Source organism: Phacochoerus africanus, chromosome 10 (assembly GCF_016906955.1).
Source record: "Phacochoerus africanus isolate WHEZ1 chromosome 10, ROS_Pafr_v1, whole genome shotgun sequence".
NCBI classification, from domain to species: domain Eukaryota; kingdom Metazoa; phylum Chordata; class Mammalia; order Artiodactyla; family Suidae; genus Phacochoerus; species Phacochoerus africanus.
In genome coordinates this window covers 78,555,584-78,572,373 of record NC_062553.1, presented here as the reverse complement: position 1 = coordinate 78,572,373, position 16,790 = coordinate 78,555,584, and the positions used below count along the sequence as shown (strand labels likewise).

General features: G+C 40.0%; 1 protein-coding gene across 4 annotated transcripts in view; it reads right to left on the bottom strand.

Annotated features, from left to right (window-relative positions):
• Positions 1 to 16,790, bottom strand: part of LRBA (LPS responsive beige-like anchor protein) — a 709,127-nt gene that overhangs the window by 39,448 nt on the left and 652,889 nt on the right. For all 4 annotated transcript variants that reach the window (XM_047799683.1, XM_047799682.1, XM_047799684.1 and 1 more), the window contains 3 exons: positions 14,269 to 14,358; positions 9,469 to 9,646; positions 4,491 to 4,553 (listed from right to left, as the gene is read on the bottom strand). In XM_047799683.1, the coding sequence (XP_047655639.1) occupies positions 4,491 to 4,553; positions 9,469 to 9,646; positions 14,269 to 14,358 (331 nt within the window). The remainder of the gene's footprint in view (positions 1 to 4,490; positions 4,554 to 9,468; positions 9,647 to 14,268; positions 14,359 to 16,790) is intronic.

Genomic DNA, 16,790 nt, shown 5'->3' with positions numbered 1-16,790 from the left:
TGAAGCATCTTGTACCACTTTGGCTTTAACAGGTCTTTGATTTGACTAGATAGGAACTCCCATTTCCCCTGTTCACCGCTGCACTTGCATGTAAGGAAAAGGGAGAGTGATTATTTATTAAAGATACTTGTGATTGAAAAGTCAAAGCACAGCACACTGCCACTTTCTTAACCCTTCCATAAGCAAGAAAACAAGACGGTCTGGCAGTGTGTTTTCCAAGTGCTCCAGAGCACCTGAGACGGGGTTTGTCAGAGGCACAAGGTCAGACACAGAGCGACATCATGCACAGGTGAAGAGTAATAATCCTCTAGAAATATACTATCAACTATGCCTATCAGCAAAGTAATTTTCAGTGAGATGCCTTTTTTGGCATCATGAGGCCAACAAAATAGAACACTTTGTTTCTAGTGATCTAAGAGTTATTTCTGCACCAACTTTCCAAAACAAACAATGGTTCTTACACTGCCAAAGAAATTTGATTGTACCAGAAATCAGAACAAATAAAATAAGTTTCCTCGTCAGAGTACTATGTTCTTTGTCCCACAGTCTTCAGTTCTTTTGGGGGGTGGAAATACTATAAATGCATGATTGATAATAATTAAAAATAGAAATATATCTATGTTTTATATATATTGTACATGTGATAACTAAGTTAACATGGCCTATTCAGAAGAAGGCTCAGAAAGTAATATGGAAGAAAAAAGGATTCAAAATATTCTCCAGTGCTGGGCTGGAATACAGAAGAATAAAATATCCCTTGCTCTCGTGGCACACACAACACAGCAAACACATCCGCATACATGTGAAATACTGCAAAATTCTGCTAGTGTCTGACTCTATACCTGAACCATGTAAGGTTATAAGATAACTGTTTTATAATAGGCTTCAATATACTTTGGGGAGATTAATGGGCGGGGAAGTGACAGCGGCAGTAAAAAGGGTAGGATTCTAGTTGGGGGTGCTTCCACACTAAGGGAAGTTGTTGGCAGATGAAAAAAGCTTTTATGGGTATCCTAGTGTATCCTAGAGAGACATTAGCCTCTCATTGCAGTGAAGCCATGTGATACAATTTAGTCTTTTAATTCCAAGAAATCTAGCAAATAAACACAAGGTATTTTCTATACTGGTTACTGTGGTACTTCATTCCATATCCAAGTTGTAAGAATGTTTATTTTTGTCAGTGTTTATATGACTCTTGCTCCTGTGATACAAACTTTCACTGTTTTTTTTGGTAGTATCTTCCAGGAGGGCCAAATCTGACAGACCTGGGCATGTGCATAATTTTTAATTGAATGACCACAAAGTACCTATGGGTAAAGACTCATGCCCCTTCAGCATTCAGAAGAACTGTTTTCCAAAGAAGTGCTTACTTATAATTTAACATTGCAACCCCCCATCCATCCATCCACCTATCCTTCCTTCCATCCATCTAAACCTATATAACCTATCTCACAACTGCCTTTCCTTTATCTCATTGTTTTCTCTAGTAAACCTCCTGAAATTCAGCACTGAAAATATTTTTATTTGATGAAAATTAGATATATTTGTCTAGATAAGCAGTCTTCAAATTGGGGCACGCATACCCCCAGGGGTATAAGATTTCCCAAGGGATACACAGGCACAGATGGTTTAAGGGAATCAATTTCTAGTTCTCAACTTTCATATGTTCTCTTGCCTGAAACAGATTTGCCTGAGAACTCTCCTGTGAGGTTTCCTTTCTTACCTCCCATTTTGCATGTTCTTGTTCCACTAGATAGAACCTTACGATTGTGCTTTACCTCAGGGTGTAAAAATCTCTTGAGAGCCAAATAAAGGCACAATTCAAAATACTGATGTGATGCCCGGAAGCGAATGCCTAGGTGATCAAATCATTCTGTGGGGCAGGTGGTTTCCAATTCATTGCTTTCAGTAAAATGGAAGGAGGCTCTAATCATGCTGTCAATTGATAGATCATTAAAAATAAGTTTCAGTGATAGATTGTTAAAACAATCATTTAATGCTAGACCATAAAAATAATTCTTAGTAATAGATCACTCTAAGAACTCTATGGCACATGGAGGTTCCCAGGCTAGGGGTGGAATCGGAGCTGTAGCTGCCAGCCTATACCACAGCAACGCCAGATCCGAGCTGTGTCTGCAACCTACACCTAGCTCACAGCAACACTGGATCCTTAACCCATTGAGCAAGGCCAGGGATCGAACCTGTGTCCTCATGGATACTAGTCAGATTTGTTTCCTCTGAGCCATGACAGGAACTCCAAAATTTTCAAATGTTAAAAGCTTTTTCATGCATTTTTTAAAAAGAGAAAATGTTGAGTGTCAACTGACTTTTATATTTAGATTCTACTGGATATATTTAAATTTTTATATGCTATGCCAGAAATTATAACCTTTGCAACTATTTAAACTTGTGATAATGTCACATTTAAATTTTCAGATGTCAACTTAAAAATGTGTGAGAAAGTACCTGGTTTTAAACAATTATTTCAGGGGATACAGGAGCAAACAATCTGACGACCAATGCTCTAGAGCAGAGAAGAAAATTATGGCCAGCAGGCCAGATCTGGCTCATGCTTGGTTTTGAAGTTTTATTGGAGCCCAGCAACACTAAGCTGTTTATATATTGTCTATGGCTGCTTTTGTGCTATAACCACAAAGGTAAGTAGTTGTGTCTTAGACCTTATGGTCCACAAAGCCTAAAATATTGACTATCTGGCCCTTTATACCAAAAAGTTTCATCCATGCTTTGTCTAAAGGGTTACAATTTCTTAATTCACTTCGATTTTATACTATGGGATATTCATTGTCAAGTTTTAAGATGAACAATGATTCTATAAATGGGTTCCATTATTTTCGTGACTCTTAAAACTTTATCCAAGTAAGCATTTAATTTTTTAAAATATAGCAAATCATATCTACTCAAAGTAAACTAAGATTTAGGAACCAGGGTAGTAATTATCCTTCATAGAAATAGTAACATCGTAGATTTCCACTTATATTCGAGGAACTGATAAATGACTCAGTTTTGAGCTTAAGGTTACTATAGTTCATCTTGATAGTTCATCTGCAAATGATGGCCATTTAGCTCTCCACTGAAACAATGGTGTTAGAGACAAAAAAATGTGATGTGCACATAGGGAACACCCTGAATTTTAAAATAATAAATCAGCTTATTCACATGCTTTATCTAAAAACTTCAAAATATTTACTTTTCAAAATATTTTTATATTTTCAAAATATTTATATTTTCAAAATATTTATTATTAACGTATTTATTTGTGCCCTGGAAATCTGACAAAATCATAAGCCAAACATCCATGCTAGCAGCATACCCCTACAGCTAGGCAATTACATTTTTTTACTCTAAAAGTTACTGAATAGCAATTTATTTATTTATTTACTTATTGCATACAGAGGTTCCCAGGCCAGGGGTCTAATCAGAGCTACAGCTGCCTGCCTATACCACAGCCATGGCAATACCAGATCCAAGCCACGCCTGTGACCTACACCACACCTCACAGCAACACTGAATACTTAACCCACTGAGGCCAGGAATTGAACCTGCAACCTCATGGTTCCTCGTCAGATTCGCTTTTTCTACGCCACGACGAGAACTCCCCTGAATAGCATTTTTAATATCAAGGCTTAACATTCTTAGTGGAGCCATATTTGAAATCCCCACTATAGGGGGGAAAATGCTCAACTAGAGATTTCAACAAATCTACTCAAAAAGGCTAACAGCGATTAAATATTCTAAGTCATCTGTGGCCTATGGCATGTGCTACCTCATCCCAATGGTTTTCTGGTCTCCTCTCTTTTCTTTCCTTCTTTTTTTTTTTCCTCTCTGAAAAATTTAACCTCCAATGGCAATTTATTGGGTTGCAGAACCCTAGGAAAATGAATACAAATATCGTAACACTGCCATTGGCTGGGCAATATATTTCAACTTTGCAACTGCTCTGCAATTGCACATTAATCCCCTCAGACTGAACGGAGGGTCCAGGAAGAAAGGATTGATCTCCTTTAATGATGAAACTCTGGCACCACAGTTTTATTTTTCACAACACAGTGCTGCTAAGAACCCCACTGTTATTATGAAAATTTCCCTAGCAAAGGAGCTCCATCACATTACTGGTGCACCAATTCATCATAACGTGCCTCGCTCCTGCTCATCAACAAGTCTGAGTGATGAAAAGATCCAATATTATCCTGACAGTACTTCATGCGCATTCTCAATCACACATTATTACAGCATCCATATTAATTTTCAGTGACACACGTCCTAGGCCTGTTCAAATTAGGCAAACCAACGAGGGGGAGTTGATGAAATACCAGCATAGCCACAGCTCATTGCATTCCAATTTGCATGCAAATGGTTTATCAGGAAAATTCCATTCCCAGCAACCAGCAAGTGAAAAACAACTGTAATCTACACTTCAGGGCCACCATACAGAGCTTAATGAATCGCAAAGAGAGAAGGAAGTGACAGACCTATGAGAGGATCGATTTCCACTGGCAGCTGGTATGGCTGGTCTTGTACAGCACCTTGATGAGCTGGAATTCACAAAAGATTAAAAAAAAAAGCATTATTTTTCATATACTAAACTACATTAAAATGCATAAGTCAAAGCTCATGTAGAATTGTTTCCAACCTCCAAATCTCTCAGACGGTTTTGTGAAATTTAAAAGAAAAAAAAAACCCAGGTGCTTTTATAGCTAGCTTATTAAACATTTATTTTAGATTAGTGCTGTTCTGAACATGTGCCATCAGCAGTGGCTCCAGTCCTAGGCCATAAGCTATAGCAGATGCTTGACTGGCAACCTCTGATGCTGCAACAAAACAAAATTAAGTGGTAAAGCGCGCTGAAAACAAAATGTGACAACCATCTGCTGACTGTAGCAAATACTATTTTTTGTTACTTCTTAAAAAGGCAGTTTTGAACGCTGCAGCACAAAGGATCCACAAAAACGTCAATTTATGATGGAGAAAGGGAAAGCTCGAAGTCAAGGAACATTTAATGTTTCATCCATCACTTAAAATCAATCAATTGAAAGTTTGAATAAAAATAAAGAAAGCTATCTGCAGATAAATGTTTTAGTTAAATGCATTTGGCTGAAATGTTTTCTTAAAGATCTGATTGAGGTTTAGAAAAAAGTTTTATTAATATTTAATATTTCCATGGTTTCAATTTAAAAATGCTCTGAGACGCAAATGAGTAACCAAAATCAATCCATACTAAGACTGGTTTGTGTAATATTCAAAATGGCTCTAAAGATTCAGGCATACTTATTTTGTAACTGAAGAGAGATGTCGTAGGCTGTTTTTCATGAAAGGCAGAAGGACTTGATGTAGAGAGGAAGTATTTTAGGGAGCATGAGCTGCTACTGGCTAGCTATGCAACCTTGGGCAAATCATAAACCCCAAATGAAGGGTTTGGAATAGAGGATCCTTCCAGCTTTGTAATTCTGATAGTTAAATTCTAGGTCCTTTTCTGAATTATTTTCCTCCAATGACTTAGCCATTCACTCTGGTATCTGCTTTTTATAGACTTATAAGCATTTAAACTACTGCCTGGTTGGTATTAGAGCTCTGCTTAATATCATCAGGTTTTAAGAAATCTTTCTGACTGTCCTTGAGGGGCTGAGAATAAAAATGGGACACATTCCAATGAGCTCATTAGATTAGCTTTAAATTTATTATGTCAGCGTTTCCCCTGGTAGTAAATACCAACTTTTCAAGGATGTTTGGAAGATCATTAATAGAGGTAAAATACCTGAGTAAGTGCACTATTAGCACTAAAATCACAAGTGAGCACATAGAAGATGTTAAAGAAGATTTAAAAAAAAAAAAGGAAGCCATATTTATGGCTTATTAAGCCATATTTAGCCTCTTTTACTAAAGGTATTATCTTTGCTGATTACTAGCTCTGCCAGTAAAGAAATCACAGGACCCTACAGGGAGTGATCAGGGAAAATGCACCATAGCCTCTGATTTACCCCCACAGTCCCATCTCCTCCAGTAATACCAGGGCCGACCAACACCAAGACCTTGAGAAGTTTTCTCGATGCCTTTGGGAATCTGGGATCATAGAGACATTAAAACCAAACTGTCAGTGAAAGAGATTTAGGAGGTTAACTGTCTTTGGTCATGCCTCCAGTCTCAGTTCTGCCACTAACTGCCTGTGTGACCCTGGGCAAGTTATGGCACCTGGGTGTTTCCGTTTCCTGCTCTGTAAAGTAGGTGAGATGCGTTAGGCTGAACTATATGAAATCACCCGTACCTGGCATTGTGACCTATAAAAATGGCAATTTCATACTGTTCAACCTGAATACAGAACCCACACCCTAAGGCTGATGAGAGGATTCAGTGCGTTAACACGTGAAGTGATTAAAACAGCATTTGGGGGAGTTCCCGTCGTGGCGCAGTGGTTAACGAATCCAACTAGGAACCATGAGGTTGCGTGTTTGGTCCCTGCCCTTGCTCAGTGGGTTAAGGATCCGGCGTTGTCGTGAGCCGTGGTGTAGGTTGCAGACGTGGCTCAGATCCCGTGTAGGCCGGTGACTACAGCTCCGATTCAACCCCTGGCCTGGGAACCTCCATATGCCGCAGGAACGGCCCAAGAAATAGCAAAAAGACAAAAACAAAACAAAACAAAAACAAACAAAAAACAACAGCATTTGGCATCTAGAAAATGCTCCCTAAATGTTAGCTGCTATCATTTTACCTTTTCAGAAGTTCTTCAAGGTCCTTTGAATGAAACAGAATGATAAAGATGAAATTTTTTTTTTTTTTTTTCTAAATCAGGACTCAGACACTACACTGTCAGGAACTAGCTGTCTAATGGACAAGCTATGGAAATCATAGAATCTCGGAAAAGAACCAGAATCTCAAGTAAAAAAAAAAGTGTAACATGAATTTGATATTCATTGACGAAAACCTGTTAGGAAGTTTTGACATTTGTTTTAAATCAAAGCATACTGATGGTAAAAGGTAGCACAACATAGGGTTAAAGGTCAGATTTATGTAAAAAAAAGTTTTATTAAAATTTAATATTAATATAATCAATAAGGTTATTAAAACATATGTAAGTGAGGCATGATTTACTCAAATGGATGCTTAATATTTTTTAGGTGTAGGTGTAGCTGAGAATTGGAGATTTCATTGTAGAAAGATAATCACCTCTGTATTATCATACATTATTACACTTTGTAATTATCTGGTGAAGAGCTGCTGCATCAGACTGTAAAGACAGAGGATGGGGACAAAATTCACTAGTGACACAGGGTACAAATCCAAAGAAGGCTCACTGGGGAGAATTCTAGGAAAAGAATTTGTAAAATATATGCAGTCTCTGAAGCTCTTATGTTATAAAAAAGGGAGCTGGGGCTTAGAGCAGTTGGATGTACCATATGTAGGGCTCCCGCAGAAGGCTGCTGCCCTGAAGTCACTTTACAGATCCACAGGAAAACTGGAAGTAGGGAGAAGAGCAGCTGACAACCCAGTACTAAGGGAAGCCAGGCAGGGAAATGGCTTGCTCCAAAGAGGAGTGTCAGGAACTCAGGCAGCAGTGCTCAGGAAAGCTGATACAACTATGGAGTATCAGCTGGAGACCCAGAAGCCCTTCCAGCAGCTCAGTTCCGGCCCACTAGCTCAGGGCCAGGCTAGATGACACAGGGGGAGTGGACAGCATGCGGGGCTCCCTAGCAGTTGAAAAGGTTTGTTTCTCCTCATACACGACGTCACTCTGTTTAAAATGAAAGAGTTCTCAGAGTTGCCATAAACAGCCACTCAGGATAAGCATCATTTGTGGTGGTGGTGATGTCACACCCACTGGTGTTTTAGCCAAGCTCTCAGGGTAACCACACACAGCACAGGCAGACCCTCTGGTGTAACTGAGAGAACACACCACTAGCATGTTTCCTTCTACTGAATGGCATTTAGAGAAACAAAAAAAAAAGTCACATTTGTTAATCAAACCATAATCTTTAGTCCAATAATATAGGTATGTCATTTGCATACACATTCGTCTCTGTAAGATAAGTTCACTTGAAGAAAAAGAAATAAAGGGACTTAATAACAGAGACATTATACCTGCTTTGATTTTTACCTGCTTGACAATTTGTGAAATCTGTTCTCTAATCAGCTATGGGCATTCATTTCATTTCTAGTGGCCAAGAAAATGGTTATATTTAATGAATTCTGGGGAGTTCCCTGGTGGCATAATGGTTAAGTATCTGGCATTGTCACTGCTGTGGCTCGGGTCACTGCTGTGGCTCAGGTTCAATCCTTGGTCTGGGAACGTCCATATGCCACTGGGGGGGTGGTAGCCAAAAATACATGAATAACTAAGTAAATAAATTCTGATTTCAACCACAGATTCTTCATGATAAAGTAGCTTGCTGAGTGTAGTCAGTGCACCAAGTTTTTGTTTAAATGCTAATTCAATTCTATTCCATTCTAAAGCCTCTTGCATTTAATTTGGCATGAGGCCCTTGTCCAAGGATTTATATTTGTGCAACCATTTCAGGTATTAAAACAGGCAGTGCTTTATGTACACCTTACAGATTTAATAACAAGTTAACAGACGATTAAAATCCATCTTTTAAAATTCCCTACCTAAAACAATGACTGGGGGAAAAAAAAAGGCCTGTAATCTCCAGGACTTAAAAAGATTTTCCTCCTTTAAAAAAAAAAGAATTTCTAACCAGTGGCCAACAGGAACAGTGCTAAATCCAGATCCCAACATTCCTGTCCTAATGAGAGGCAATAAATCACAGAGCGGTGATCATAAAATCTGAGGTGGAAAACTTGGGTTCAAACCTGGCTCTGCCAATGACTGGCCATATGTGAGCCTGAAAAAGATAAGCTCCCTGGAGCTCAGTATCTTCACTGGTCAAATGTGGGCCTGGACTAGATGAACTCTCATGTCTCATCAGATTTTGACGGTTCATGATTCTAATAGCTATTTGAGTATCTTGCTGTTGGTTAGCCTCATTATTCAGTATTTAATGAAAGCACTGAATGTGCTTATGGTTTTGTAATATTTTGGCTGTGTCTGTAATTTCAGTGTTCTTTTTTCTATTATCCACAAAAAATACTTCCATATCTTATACAAAAATTCACAGTAGGCAACCTGAAGTATTTATCGAACACATGAATAAGGGGGGGAGGGAACTTCTGATAAATAAATTCATACTATTTATGGACACAAGATAGAATATCATCATGGGAGAAATAATATTTATTTCCAAGAAATAAAGACTAACCACCAGACGCCGAAGAACAGTTTATATGTTAACATCTGTATTATCTGCCTTAGGATTTTTTTTAAAAACCTGTCAAAGTATTAAGCATTTTGATTCAGACTAAGGCTTGAAAATGGAAAAGCTTAAATGTTGAGATCTAAGTTAGGTAGATATCACAATATCTATATAGCGTTCAGCAGTGACTATGCTTTATAGTACTTACCCGGAAGGTTGTGCCACTTGTTCACTGCGAAGAGCCTGTTGGCAGTGACTGTGATCACGGCAGGAATTGCCAACCCAGGCTGGGTGTTGGCCGCCACGTGAGTGACAGGGGAGTTGGAGGGGAACTTTAGAACCATGATAACATCCTGCTGAGCTTGGTCTGTGAACATCAACGGACTCTGCAAGAGGAGATACTGTTGAGTGGGCAAGACAAGATCCAAATATACAAGAAGGAAAAGACAGGAAAGACAAGAAAGAAAGAGGGTGCCGGAAAAGAAGAGGAAGACCATGTTAACACAAGGTGCAAGTGAGAGCATGGTGAGCAGAAAGACTTGTAGAAACAGCACTAAGGACCAGTTGGTTTTTCATGTGCATCATTAGCCTGAATTTCTCGATGACTGAAGTCAAAATACATGAACAGAAACACTAAAAATCCATCAATTTTATTAAGTCCCCCCCCCACCCCATTCCCATGAAGAACAAAATAAATGATTTGATTTAGAGTCTAAATAGGCCAAGTATTGGAGATTGTGTTACAGCATTTCAATTGCTATTCTGGGTCAAGTACAAAAGAAAAAAATAAAAGGATGGGAGTAAGCGGTAGGCACAAAATCCAGCTGACGTCATTTTCAAAGATCATCAAAAGTTGTGTTGAGTTAACATGAAGATTCTGACAACTAAATAAAGAGATAATTAATTAACAAATATATTTAAAAACAATAGTTGTACAGCATGCATGCATTACCGCAGAGAAATAATTTATGAATGTAATACACAAACTTAATTATAAAGGTGTTCCAAAGCAATGCAAAATTAAGTGTACTTGTAAAAACAATATATTTATATAGTGTACCAGGTCATAAATACTGCCCTATTATAATGCAAATGCCACTGCTTTCTGTGGGGCTAAGGATAAAGAGAAATACCTATAGCTAAATGCCCCTCCTTCCTCTTGGTAAAGAAACTAAAGCTCTCGACTTTTGATTTCTCCTTTGAAAAGCAAAGAGTAATTGAAAATGTTAAGCAAAACACTGTCTGTTCTAATAACCAGCAACAAAGTAAATCTGGAGGACTATGAAGGATTTAGAACATTCCTATAAACCATATGTCATAATCCAAGACATATAGAACAGCACTGATTTACTGGCTTTATTTATACCATGCAGGAGTATGCTATCATACAGTAATTGCACAGTGCATTTTCAGCCATTCTCCTCTACCATGTCTATTTTCTAATAGCTGATTAGTATCATTCAGAATTGAAACCCTTTGATGAAGTGCTTCTGGCTGCTTTCCTATGGCCATATTTCAAAACACCAGGTATATGTGAATGCAGAGGCACATATATTTAACACGTATTTATTCAGAACGGCTAATAAAAAATTAAATACATTTGCATTTTTATTATCAGTCCTTTTAAAAAAGTTATTAAGAGTACTTAGAAAAACATATTGCACTAAGAATTCCTATTTGCACTCTTTGCATAAAGGTGTAAATAAAGGCAACTAATAAGCTACCCAGACACCCTTCTGAGCAAGTGGCTAAAAGCCAATCAATATTATGAGTTAATCCTCCCTGGATGCTCATTCAATTAAAGGTGTCAGTAATGCCTCATCTGATGTGGCCTCAATTAAATCCAACTATCTGATGGTGTGAAAACACAGGGGGATACAGCAACAGCAGCAAAACCAGACAAATAGGCAGCCTTCGTGTGCCTGCTAATTACTACACCTGGTGTATATTATGGCTCATGCACTTAACGCGGCACGAGGTGGCTTTAATTTCTGCTATATTTGTGCGTGCAAGTGTGTGTATGTCTGCGTGTGTGGGGGGGGTACAGTGATAGTTGATGGGGGAACTCATCTGAATGGTGGTAAAAGCAATTAATAAACATTTAGATTTTTAAAGCCTCTGATATCAGTATGTAACCTCTGTCTTACAAAGAACCTCTAATGCAGCTTTATGATATGCTGTAAAACTGGGTTAAAATGAGAAACAATGAGCCAACAACAAACAGAATATCCTATATGCTAGCTTTGAAGAAGTCCTGGGAAAAGGACGTGAACGTCATTTCAGAATGCCAAGCCTTATTTTTCAATTGCGTAGGTTTTTTTAAAAATAATATTTACTAAAGTCAATTTATAAACTCTGAGAAAGTCGGAGTACAACATACATCATGAAATCTCACTGAAAGGAAGTTGATACATATTTTTTAACTTAACAGCTCCTATTGTAAATACAATTAGGCTCAAATTGAATAATTCCAATGTTTACGCCCTTAAAAAAACACAGAAAAATCTCTAACGTATAGGAAGAATGTCTTGTTTACATAGTGACTCTAGTGGGCCAACTCAGCCCTTTTCCACAGCAAACTGCAGGCATCATATCCCAAGCCGTCGCTGCAGCTTTAGGACAAGCTGTGCCTCCGGCTGTTCCCTGCACTTCATCCTGACTGGAGCGCCCAGTGCACACAAGTAGCAGGAAACTCTTCAGGGAGCTCTAGCCTACCCTTGGCTAATTAGTATGGAAAAGGAGCACCAGAAATAAGAAAAAGCCCAGCCCAGCATACTGGGCCAGTCTAGATTGATAGCAACAACTACGGATGAGCAGGACAACTGGCCAAACAGGGGGACGAGAGAAAAACCCTCCTCCAGTCCTGGGTGCCTCTGAGAATCCAGTCAGAGGTGGAAGGAGGAAACTGCTGGCCAGATGTTATTCAGTTTTCCCAGATTAAGCATACACTTGTTGACAGCTCTGGTTTCTTCCTGACACACCTTTCTTTCCCACCCACATGTGTGTGAAGAGGGCAAACACAGTTTGCACCCATCGGAAAGGTGTTCAGGTATTCGATTCAGAGGATAAAGATGATGGGAAAGATGGCCTCTGTCCTCAAATGAGCATGTGCCTTCCCCGCCCTGCCACCCGAGGGACAGTCCAGCCGATCTGCCTCGGTGAACCAATAATCCTTTTGCCACGGATAGAGGCTTGGCGGTAGGAACTCCCTCTTGGCCCCGGTGACCACAGCTGTGCAGTGACCCAGGTAGAAAGTCAATGGAGCAGTGGAGGTGCTTCCATTAGCCAGCACCACAACAGCCTGCACCTCATTGACAAGCTATTACTAAAACTAATTCCAAACCCCAAACATAAATCATTCCCACTATTTCTACGGCATTATCTTCCATTGTTCTTCTTGCTAAATGTTTGCTGTTTCGTGTAGTCTTTTCACTAACGCTCCCCTTTATGTTCATTTAAATCTGATTTCACAAGCTTAAAAGTCCATAGGGGAGAAGGTGATGCAAATAAACACAAGTTTATAATAATGGTCAATTCATATAATTAGAGAAAGAAGGGAGAAAACACTTGGAAGAAGAAAGAAGACAAAGAGAGCAAGAGACACAAAGAAGGAAAGATGGGATGAGAAAGGGAGCCGAAGGCAGTAAGGACCACATCTGTACCTTTGGCCCTTCTGCTGCTACTCTCCTGCCCAGCATCTAACAAAGTTCTACTACTCCAAGCCACAACATGGAATTGGAATCTATTTTAATTAATTAATTAATTAATTAATTTGCTTTTATCTGCTTTTTTATTTTTTTGCATGGCACATGGAAGTTCCCAGGCTAGGGGTCCCATCGGAGCTACAGCTGCCGGCCTCCACCACAGCTCAGGGCAACGCTGGATCCCCAACCCACTGAGCGAGGCCAGGGATAACCCATATCCTCACGGATATTAGTCAGATTCGTTTCTGCTGTGCCACAACAGGAACTCCTAGAATCTATTTTAAATTACTCATGACATTTGTGAAAACAGACTTTATAGTCCCTCTTTTTGATTTAAAACAGTAATGACAAACCTGTTTTATTGAGGGGCAGTTCAAGAAAACATGTAATACCTGTGTTTTTAAAAAATTATTTTTATCATGCAATTCAATATTTGTTCCTATGCTGAATTTTCTTCATCATTAAAGAATTTCCCCCCTGAACTTTTCAGAACTATACAAATGGAGCAGCCACATTATTTTACAGCTCAGGTTTATTTCCTGTCTCCTGCTTCTGGGCGGGCCCCTGACTTGCTCTGACCTAGAGAAAGTGGCATAAAGGATGTCCTGTGAGTTCAAAAGCAAGCTCTGAGCAGCTGGGCAGCAGTGTTCTCCTGGAACACTGCTCCTATCATGGGCGTGGCCTGAGCTAACATCTTTGATGATGAAAGAGCAGGTGGACAGAGCAGTTCTGACATCCCAGCAACCCCACAGCAGCGCGTGAGAGAACCAAGGGGAAAGACAAGAAAAGCCCCTCTATCCCTCAGAATCACAGGATGTATATAATTCACTAGTAGATACTACCAGGCTTTAGGTATACGGTATGTCACACCATCCTTTTTTTCCTCCCAAATCCCTGATTCTCAGTAACAACATCCTACGTATTAGGATTACGTTGAAAATTCCCAAACTGAAAAACATACTGGGATGTTAAAAAATAAACACACTGGGAAAACTAATCCAGACACTCACAGGATCAACTCAGAAAACTTGGCCATCCCATGCCTGGAGGCTCTGTCCTTCAGGGCGGGAACCTGACAAGGAGGGACCTTTGGGTTCTGCAACCCAAAGCATGACCTGATGAACTATCAGGGCACTGGAGCAACACTTGCCTTCCCAAAGACTCGAGGAGAGCATGTGGTGTTTGCCAGCTATTCAGAGGTTCACAAACAGTGCAGAAAAGGAACAGGTGTGACGGAAGACCGCCATCGAAGTCAAGCATGGTCTCAGAGAGGCAGGAAGGAGGCGAGCGAGGGCAGCACTTACCGCTTGCATGGCAGAACCTCTGGGAGGATGGGGCTCTATGAGTAGTTGAGAAGGCGTCTGCCCAAAGCTTCGGATTTGAGATTCGACAGCCTGAAAGAGGCACGGGCAAGCGTGAAGGTTAAGAGGTGCTAATTACAAGCAATAGAACCAAAACAGTCCCCTGAAAATGTCGCTCCATACATCTGGCTTGTTTCACGATGGGAAGCAACCTTGTGTTTTCACAGTGGGGCTAAGCACCTGGCCGGCGCGCTGGGGGTGAGGTCATTCTTCAGCACCGAGGAAGCTGTTCCTACAAAGCCCTGCACCACTTTCTCATCTTGCTTGGTGATGGGAACCAGAAACCGGCTATTGCAATCAGAAATCGTCCTTTTTGGCTTCATCTCTGTTTTTGTGTGTTCTTTTTTTTTTTTCCTGCTTGCATCTTCCCTATGACTAAAGCTAATCTTTTACAGGTATAGAGAAATCCTACTGTTGCTTTGATTCTAGGCCTCAGTTCATCCTGGGAAGTAGAAAAGAGGAGAAAAGAAACACAGCACCTGTGAAAATGGCTTGATGCTATTACTTCCGCCATAGGAAGAGCATTGTTGTTGACAGTCTCTTTGAACCTAGGTGGCTAAATAACAAAGTAAAAGCCATTATGGTGCATCCAAGCATAAGAAACATACGTGTGTGCATCCTTTTCGAGAGGCATGGGCCCTGTGCCCTTTGCAGCACGCTCCCTACCAAAGCTCTTCCTGTTCACCTCGCACAGATGCTCACTTCCTGATCACCAGGGACTCCCTCATCACGGGGAACTGGTAAACGCCAGATTCAAACACTGTCTGCAATGTTTCTATTTGTTGATTTGTTGATGCCTGACTCCTCCACTAAAATACAAGATCCCTGAGAGCAAGGATCACTCTATCTTCTTCACTCTTAGATTCCCTAAATTGGGCGAATGAATAAATGCTATGGTATGTGTGAGGGGAGAGGAGGAGGTGAAGATAACATAAGGATGACTTCGCTACCCCACACAGTGAATCTTCTTAACTTCTGGCCTAAAAGAATGAAGAAAAACTCTTTGTAAGGGAATATATGTTCATCACGCTATTTTTATCCATCTCTAAGAAAATGGTTACTCATATTTTTATATGTTCTGCCGGACTATAGGCAATTAATATATCATAAACAGGGAAATATAATCATTATCCAGTATTAATTTCCTGTTTTTATTTGATGAGGATATCATTAGTAATCTTTTGCAATGACCTTGTAAGAAACAATGACAGCAGTTTATTTATTAATGCAGTCAATGATCACCAACTCTGCAGTATTAGGTGTCAATGCTTCCACCCCCCGAAGAAAGTATTCTTAATATTAAAAAGCAGGTCATGTACTTGGATGGGTGAATAACAATTTGATGCAGTCAGTCCAATACGTTCAAGGAATGTGCTATGACTTACTCGGGCAGAAGAGACTAGAAAGCATCTCTGTGCTAAGTCAGGGTTATGGTAGAAGCCAAGTTATGAGATAGTGGAAACCAAGTTATGGTATGGTGGAAGCCACATGGGTTTTGAAGTCACACAGAGCATATTCAAACCTTGACTGCGTACTGCTTACAAGCTATGTGACCTAGGGTAAGTCATTCAACCTAGGTTTCAATTTTCTTCCTGTAAGATGTGGATAATAATGGTATCCACCTCATAGTGTTTTATTAAGGAGTAAATGACATATATGTCAAAATATAGCAAAGGGCTTAGAGTATAGATTACACCCTCAATATGCAGTCAACAAATACTCATTGAGGGATGCTAACAACAATAATAACAAATATTTATTTGGCACTTACTATGTGCCAGGAACTTTTCTATGTGATTTTACTATCTTAGATCATAGTATCATAGTAATACAGTGATTATTTTATATTTTCACCTTTAAACTGTATGATGTGAGTAACTTCTCATTTTATCGGAAAGGAAAATAACGCACAAAAAAACTTAAATACCCTGTCCACACAGTAATTAAGTGGTAGACTACCTATTTGCACCCAGGCAGCTTGATTCTAGAGCTCATACTCTAAACTATTTAGCTCCTCTGGGAGTTCCCATCATGGATCAGTGTGTGGAGAATCTGACTAGTATCCATGAGGATGCGGGTTCGATCCCTGGCCTTACTCAGTGGGTTAAGGATCCAGCACTTCTGTGAGCTGCGGTGGGGTCACAGATACGGCTCTGATCTGGCGTTGCTGTGGCTGTGGTGTAGGCCTGTGGCTACACATCTGATTAGACCCCTAGCCTAGGAACTCCATATGCCTCAAGTGTAGCCATAAAACAAACAAAAAAGGCAAAACAAAAAAACCCCACTATTCAGCCGGACCCACGGCTTATGGAGGTTCCCAGGCTAGCGGTCGAATCGGAGATACAGATGCTGGCCTGCGCCACAGCCACAGCAATGCCGGATTCTTAACCCACTGAGTGAGGCCAGGGATTGAACCCACGTCCTCATGGGTACTAGTCAGATTCCTTAACCACTGAGCCATGACG